This window comes from Lacerta agilis, chromosome 10 (assembly GCF_009819535.1).
Source record: "Lacerta agilis isolate rLacAgi1 chromosome 10, rLacAgi1.pri, whole genome shotgun sequence".
Classification (NCBI taxonomy): Eukaryota; Metazoa; Chordata; class Lepidosauria; order Squamata; family Lacertidae; genus Lacerta; species Lacerta agilis.
The window spans coordinates 3,831,711-3,840,226 of NC_046321.1; the positions used below are offsets into that span (position 1 = coordinate 3,831,711).

General features: G+C 48.9%; 1 protein-coding gene across 4 annotated transcripts in view; it reads left to right on the forward strand.

Annotated features, from left to right (window-relative positions):
• Window positions 1-5,232, forward strand: part of AHCYL2 (adenosylhomocysteinase like 2) — an 84,399-nt gene extending 79,167 nt beyond the window's left edge. For all 4 annotated transcript variants that reach the window (XM_033162755.1, XM_033162758.1, XM_033162756.1 and 1 more), the window contains exons 15-17: window positions 2,685-2,763; window positions 4,160-4,280; window positions 5,060-5,232. In XM_033162755.1, the coding sequence (XP_033018646.1) occupies window positions 2,685-2,763; window positions 4,160-4,280; window positions 5,060-5,066 (207 nt within the window). In that variant the 3' untranslated portion in view covers window positions 5,067-5,232. The remainder of the gene's footprint in view (window positions 1-2,684; window positions 2,764-4,159; window positions 4,281-5,059) is intronic.
• The last annotated feature ends 3,284 nt before the right edge of the window (window positions 5,233-8,516 follow it).

Below are 8,516 nucleotides of genomic sequence, written 5' to 3' on the forward strand. Positions count from 1 at the left end.
TCATAGCAAGCATGGCCAGAGATCACGGGTGATGGGAGTTTGAGCCCCACAACATCTGGAGGACCCCAGGTTCCCCATCCCTGCCTCACACCTTCAGCAGCAAAAAACTGAATTCACACGTAATGGAATACCGAACGGTTTGGTTTATGTAAAATATGCAGGGATTTATAGTATGCAAAATGAAAGAGAAGAAGGGAAGTCATTGATACTTTAAGAACGTTTAAGTGAGTATACAGTGCTAGGTCATAGAAGAACTCCCTTCAGAGGGTATTTCAGGAGTTCTGTTGCCATTCCTCAGTTGTGACTCATTATAGACAAGGGGTTCTTGCTGTTCCACACCCCCTGCATTTTGAAATATCTACGCTCTGCCTGCACCCACCCCGTGCTCTTGCACTGGGCTATCAAGGACTCCCGCAGTTCAAGATGATACTGAGTGGAGCAGATCTGTGATCCAGCAAAATTCCTCGGGGTGAGAAATCAGAGGCTGGATTCCTTTCGTGTTCGGTGTGTTTACCTGATAGCTGTGTGTGGAGCAAGCAAGGGATGCCTCACTCACCCGCAGTCAGAACAGCTGCTCATTTTAGCACTGATTTTAACCTGTGATTTGGCTGGCTTTGTTCTGAAACACTTGAAGTGCCTTTTTCCCCTGACTCCTGTCCTCCAGTGTTCATCTTACGGGAAGCAGGGGTGCCAATTCAAATAAAATATGGGGGGGGCGCGCAGGTAAGCCCCGCCCCACATATTTGATCACAAGACACAGCACATGCACACATACAAATACACATAAAGTCAGGATTCTTCTTCTTATTTGTAACCTTACAAAGAAAAAAAATTTCTAGTTCTGAATCTTGACACTTGACATCCCCCGCCTTTTCACCTTCGGTTTTAATTCAATATACTATTTCCTTAACAACTTTTCTCTGTAAAAAATTTAACTTTACTTAAAAAAAAAGAAAACATACTTATCTCAATCTTTGCATTATACCTTAAATCGTAACCAAATATTCTTATAGCTAAACTTATTTCTTCTGTCCTTTATCATGCTGCTTTTAACTTAAAATTCAATATCTCCTTACTTATTTAAAATAAACTTATCATTAACAGACTTCACACTCCGACTTCGGATACCATGGCAGACCATTTAGATTATACATTTAATTCTTCAACCCACTCCCCCTCTGTCCATTGTCTTTTCCTGTCTTTCTCCAGCGCCAAATCTCCCATTGTCTTCCTCCAAGTGTCCACAGATCCAGGCTGCATCCACAGCAAACCCCGCATCGAGCCTCAGGGCGTTTCTCATCTGCATTCTGGGCTCCTCCGTTTCTTTTGCTTCTTCTTCTTGTAAAAATTCTGATTCCATGTCCCTTGCCCCCGAGCTGCCACCTCGGGGTCTGGATATTGTAAATTTTCCCATTTCCAGTTGCTTTTCCCGGATTTGCCCAGCCATCTCAGACCATCTTTCAAACGCCCCTCCCAGCTCTTTGCCAAGGCATGATTCCATTGTGTAGAACTTTTGAAAAGCCTCCTCTGTGGAAAGTAGATCTTTTTTATGAATAATTCCACTCAAGACTTGTAGTTTCCGATCAAGCAGTTCCATCTGCAAAATAGTGAGCTTTTCCTCATCCTTTAAATATGAGTTCGATGCCAGTGTGAGCGCGAAGTCCAGCATTTTAAGAGAGAGGGTGAGTGTCAGATTTCAGTTCCTGTCTCTTCCTTCCTTTGTTTCAAATTTTTCCTACGACACACCAAGTCGCCGCCATTTCTCCCCGAAGCAGGAGTATAAAGACCAAGACTTCAAACGGAGATATTTTTCCCCCAGTTAACCCCCGAAGGGAGATCTCAACAAACTCAGTTTTCAAATTCCAAATACTTTCTATTGATTGTTGTGGCAGCAGTCACTTAAAGAGTTAATTTCTTTCGCCAGCCGAAGGGAGGGAGGCGGGCTGCCTTTCTTCTTTCCCCCAGAGCATTCCAGGAAAACAAAGAGTCAATCAATTACTCACAGCCTCTGGGTTCTTATCAGCTCCTTAATGACAGGTAGAACTTAGACGCTCATCACAGGCTTAGCCGCCGCAATTCCATCCCGGTTGGGGCATGTCCCCTATAGCCCGGCTCCGTCGTCCATTCACCCCCACTCCCCCTTTACAGGGGGTGCGGGGGAAGGGTTCGGAGCCACAACGGGCACAGCCGGGGAGCCCAGGGAGCGGGACGCTCTTCCCGCTCCCCAACCGGAGCCCCGCTATGCGGCTGCAGGGCTCCTAACCCCCGGAATGAACTGGGTGCTTCGCAGCCGAAGCATCCCACGACCACCCATAATGGCGTCCGCAGCCGGAAGTCGCCCCGCCCCACATATTTGATCACAAGACACAGCACATGCACACACCATTTGCATGGCAATGCTCATCAACTTTGGGGGGCCCAACCCCCTCATATATTTTATTGGGGGGCGAAGGGACCTTGGCCCCTAGAGTTGGTTCCTGTCCAGGGAGGGATCAGGAATGGAAACAGTTTGGTGCTGGTGAATAGAATAGAATGGAATAGAATCCTGGGCTGGTGGTGTTTCTGGTCCCTTCTAGTTCTCGCCACCAGGTGTTCCAGTCGACTTGCTCAGCCATTGTTGGGTAGATTTGCTCTGCGGCTAGAGATCCAGCTTAACCTGGTCTCTCTTTTCATTTGTTTGCCAGGCTCTGGCCTTGATAGAGCTCTACAACGCCCCGGAAGGACGCTACAAGCAGGACGTGTACCTGCTGCCTAAAAAAATGGGTAAGCTTCAGCCATCACACCCCACCCCAAGGGGCCCTCCTGCTTACCTGCTTCCTGCAGGAGGAAGGCTAGCATCAAGACTCATCATCATCATCATCATCATCTATTATTTATACCCCGCCCATCTGGCTGGGTTTCCCCAGCCACTCTGGGTGGCTTCTAACAGAATATTAAAATACAATAAAACTTCATTAAAAGCTTCCCTAAATAGGGCTGCCTTCAGATGTCTTCTAAAAGTCTGGTAGTTTTTTTTCTCTTTGACATCTGACGGGAGGGCGTTCCACAGGGCGGGTGCCACCACCGAGAAGGCCCTGTGCCTGGTTCCCTGTAACTTGGCTTCTCACATCGAGGGAACCACCAGAAGGCCTTCGGCACTGGACCTCAGTGTCCGGGCTGGATGATGGGGGTGGAGACGCTCCTTCAGGTATACTGGGCTGAGGCCGTTTAGGGCTTTCAAGGTCAGCACCAACACTTTGAATTGTGCTCAGAAACGTACTGGGAGCTAATGTAGGTCTTTCAAGACCGGTGTCATATGGTCTTGGTGGCCGCTCCCAGTCACCAGTCTAGGTGCCGCATTCTGGATTAGTTGTAGTTTCCGAGTCACCTTCAAAGGTAGCCCCACGTACAGCGCATTGCAGTAGTCCAAGCGAGAGATAACTAGAGCATGCACCACTCTGGCTCGTTCCCTGCTGTTGCTGCTGCTGCTGCCGCATCCCCAAGGCTCCTGAGGAGGCAGCAATAGAGATCGCCTCGCTGTCCTCAAAAGGAAGCTGGAGGCTGGCAGCCCTTGGAGAAATGAACTGGCCACACAGTCCGATGTGGAGGGAGCCAGTCCCAGCACCAAGGGCAGAGCTGACGGACGGCTCAGCTTCAGGATCTCATTGCAGCTTGCCAGCCGTTTGTCACCCGGCAACAAAGGCCACAAACCTCAGCCCCTCTGACTGACTCCGCCCCCACTGGCTGGGTCTGGGGGGTGGGGGTGGGGCAAGATATGAGGCTGGGGAAGGAAGTCTGCAGTCTCTGAAGAAATGATTGGTAAAAGAGCAGAGGATAGGCCCAATTGACCAAAGCTATTGGGTCAGGGATAGGGAGCTTGTGGCCTTTCAGCTCCTCTATCATTTCTGGCACCTAAAAAGTCCCAGCCCTGGCCTGTCAACTGATCCTGCCTTCAGAATATTGCCGTATCCATCACCCCAGCCATCTAGGAATGAGGGGGTCCGTTTTCTCTTTTCTGATTATGGCTAGTAACTGCAGAGACAGTCCTGAGTGTTTTGGGGTTTTGTTTTGTTTTTTTGCTGCTGAACTTCCCATTTCCGTCCCACCCACTTGCATTGTGGGACGTTGGGGGGCTTCCTGCAGCCACACTGACTTACCAGGCCTGCTTTCCCCTTTTCAGATGAGTACGTGGCAAGCCTTCATCTCCCAACATTCGACGCACACCTGACGGAGCTTTCGGATGAGCAAGCGAAATACTTGGGTCTAAATAAACACGGGCCTTTCAAACCAAACTACTACAGGTACTTTCCTTTTGTTGAAATAAATAATAATAATTGGGGGGGGGAACCCCACGCATATAATGTCGTATATGCTGGAGATCTGGGTTTTATTTAAGAGCCTGTGCTTGTTGGGCTGTAGGGCAGGTAGTGAGGACACTATAATGGCACAATGAGGCCTTTATATTTCTCCAGCTCATGTCAGTGTGAGCACATTACCAGATCCTCAGTTATGGCCGGCATTTCGGCTGAAGAGTATAGACTCAGTCTACTGTTAAAGATTACAGTTCGCAGCCACTTAGCAGCACGAAGGAAACAGAACGAGCAATGGACACCACACACCCCAACAGCTGCAAAGCCCTAGTTTAACGGTAAAGGCAGCTGAGTCCCTCATTTATTGCACCCCTGGTTCTGCTGGATCCAACAATTCAGTAGCTTCCAGAGTCGTCGCCTTGTTTAGGGTGAGGATAGAAGCCTGCGTCCCAAGAGGAATGTAACTGGAGCTTGATGGGCTTCACTTCCTGCTCCCAAGAACTTGCAATTGCTTTACAGTACTAGCAGAGTTTAATTGAATGAAACGCATTCACTTACCCGCACTCATCCGAAAGTGTTTGTTCTGATCCAGAGTGCAGCGGGAATTAGGAGATGGGGAAAGAGCTCAGGTGTTACGAGAGCAAATTGTAAGAGCATTGCACAGCGGCCCTTTCTCCTCACCCCTCACCCCACCACCTCTACTTGAAGGAAAGAGAAAGTGAATGCTTTGGGGTTGATCCAATTGTTTTGTGATACTTTTTTTTAAACAGGTATTAATTTCCTGTGGCTGTAGCTGGAAGGAAGGGGAGGAGCAAGAACCTCAAGACCTCTCTCGGCTACCGTACAGGACAAACCAGTACAAGCTTCTGAACATAGAACCAGGCTTGCTGCCGTAGTACACAGTGTGTTAGGTTATTTATTTATTAAACTAGAATACTGTAAATGCGGCCTCTGCCAATGGTGTTTTTTAAACTGCCATGGGACTGTGAGATGACGGACTTTGGGGGTGTTTTTTGGGGGGTGGGGAGTGGAAAGCTGTAGTTGGGGGCTGGGGAAGGAGAGAGATTGTCTGGCCAAATGAATTTTACCGCAGATTATGTCAGCTTCAAGCAATCTTGTTATCACTGTTATGTCTAATCCAGTGTACAAATTAACAAAGGGGGTTGGGAGAGAGCAGCCAAAGTTGGATGGGCATGAGAGAGCGGGGAGCCATCACTCCGGGTTTCCTTAGCTTCTCTCTCTCTCTCTCTCTCTCTTGTTTTTAAGCCATGGCAGTTTGGAAAGTGGCTGCAGATTTGCAGGGAGATTAGGAGCTGCCCCCCTGCTGCTTTAACGTGGAAACCTCACCAGTCTGCTCCACGTGCTGCTAAGACACTTGCAACCTCATTGCGGAGGAAACCTTGTTCTGAATTTAGCTGCTTGTGCAAAGGGGAGGGGCAGCTTTTGGAGAGCAGGCCAGGCAAATGTTGCCCCCTCGCAACACCTACCTTGCTGGGGTCTGTGGAGCAGGCACCCTTTTTTTGCATTGTTGTGCTTCTGCAATAGCCTTGCAGGTTTTATATGCAAGTCGCGACGAGCTCCCTCCCTTCCTGCGCCCACCAAAGCTTCATTCTTGCAGGACTTGTGGTGTTGGGCCATTACATGCTCATCCTGACGATAAGCAGCCAAGCAACTTGTGTCGCCCGCTGCAGCTGGCATGCCTGCTAGCGAGAACTCTTCTCGCCCCACGATCCTTCTCTCTGTGCCAAGGGATTGTAGTCCTTGCTGAGAATAGACTTTGAGACCCACCTGTGTTTGGTTTTAGGAAACGTCCAAGTCTCTCCACCCCCCACCCCAGGTTGGGCAGCTGTTGCTTTTTAAACAGGCGCCGTCAACATCCTGCATATGTGACCTACCTAGGCATTCATTTGCACAAACTCAAATCTGCTTTCCAGTTATTTGCAGGAGCAGAGCAGGTTCTGCTAACGGGAAGCGAACCAGGGATGCTCTTCGGTCATGGTTGAATTTGTCGATGATGCTGGGCCTGAGCCAGCGGGAACATTGCCTGGGCGAGGCACATTGAAATGGATGAGCCTTGAGCTGCCTTGGTCTTGCATGTCCCCCGCGATCCATTTTGAAAGCGCCTTGTGCGGGGATTCTGCTGCTGGGTCGTTCCTGTTGTGTCCCGATTCTGCGCTAAAGGGAAACCCCACCCAAACTGATTTTGCCTTTCCACTGGACTGCCCCAGGCTTCACAGTATCCTATGAAAAGAGCGCAGTTGCTCTCAGGTCCTGCCTGGGGGCTACTCACTGGTGCATCTGGTGGAAACAGGATACTGGCTTTGGGGTAATCCAGCAGCCAGGCCCTTCTCGTGTCCTCAGATGCAGGCAAGACAACCTCAGGCTGCATCCAGACCAATATTCCTCTTGCAGTTGTTTTTCCTTTTGTGTCTCCATGCTGGTATAATGCTGGCACTGCAGCCATAGATTTTTCTTTTTCTACGATTATTAACACTCCATATTGGCACGGCTGCAGCCAGGGACCTATACCCATTCAAATACATTTTATTCATTTCACCAGGAAAGAGGGAATGAATCCCACCTTCGGATGGGATCACAAAAGACCTGGATTCAGGGATTGCTTACCTTTTGCTGAAAGAACTTAGCTTGTGCATTTGATCTGTGTCAGGGCAAATTTCCTAGCAGGAGATAGTTTGAAAATGGAAAAAGAAAGAGCCTTCTGGTGGAGTCTGGAGAAGGTGGGGCAGAACAAGGAGCAAAGCTTTTGTTAATTTAAGACTTAAGCTTTTGCTGTTGGGGAGGAGGCAAAGAGAAGAGAAAATGGGGTGCAGAGAGTTGCAGGACTAGTTGTGGGTGCCTGTCTGGCTTTCTGTGAAAATCTGCCCAGTCTCTGTGCATCCTTCATGTTTTCAGTAGCAAAGGTTAGTTTGGCTGTGATGTTTCTGGAGGGCATGGCTATGTGAGGAGTCTGACCGTGCGATTCTTCACCACCTCTTAAAAATCCGATCATGCGTTTTGTAATACCAGTGACGAACTATATAGGAAGGGGCTGTTGGGCAGTTTCGTTGCTTTTCATACAAACTGGGTTTGTTCTTAACTTTTTAAGGAACAAAACAAAAGGCATTTTTTGCTTCTCTCTAGTATAGTTTGCACCTGCGTGACTTCATCTGTCCGGTATGTGTGGTGCCTGAGTCCTTGAGGAGCCGCCAGGGACGTGCTGCCTGCCCAGACCCCCCCCCCTCCCAGGACATTTGGGGAGCAATTGGGGGAGGGCAGTCAAGTGGCAAGGAAGTTGGGAAAGGTTCAGGATTCGGGCCACGATCTCACGCTGGGGGCTGCATTCACTTCTGCATAGAAAATGGTGGAAGGGGCAGTCCTGTGCCCTGCAGTGGAGGGAATGGCTGTGTGAATGCACCGCCCTCCTCCACCTGACTTGCGACTCGTGAGTTGGACGCTCCTCCACATGGACTTTGGAATATCACGAAGCGCAAGGCCACCTTTGTTTGCTGCCCCCCCCCCCGGCCCAGATCCTTGACTTAGTCTGGCAAGGCCTGTCTGGTCCTCTTAGATGGAGCAGCGTTGAACCCGCTGCAAGAAATATGGCTCCAGTCGTAAGGCAGAGCGATGCTCCTGGGGTCGGCCCAAGCCCCTCTCACCCACCCAGCATCTCGGCTACCTGGCATGATATACCCTCCCACTTCTCCAGGCAAGAGACAACCGTTCTGCCCATGTGACCCCAAAAGTGTGCAGCTTGAAAGGGGTGAATGCAGTGCGGGGGGGAAGGGGGGGTCACTTGTTCAGGGTCTGTCACTAGCTAGAGCGTGTGATGGTGCTGTCCTCATCTGTAAATTTGTTTGCGCTAATCATTTTTATCTTTGATGTAGAGAATGGCGGGAGGGAACAAACGAAAATGTCCCACAGAAAGAGTTTTACCTCCTCTGATTTTCTTTTCTTTTCTTTTCTTTTTAAAAAATAAATCTTTCTCTGTGTTCTGCTTATTTTTGTTTTATTTTTTTATGTGTCTGTGTAAGCTATTTTGCTTGCTCAGCATTTGCTAATCAGTCTGGAATCGCCATACTTCTGTGATCATCTCTAAATTTTAAGCGAGTGTAATAAATGTTTTATTTTCTAATGTAACATTTCAAAGACTTATTTAAAAATAAAGACAGGTAGGAGACACCAGCAAAACGCATCATAAGGAAAAACGACGAATTGCGATCCGAATAT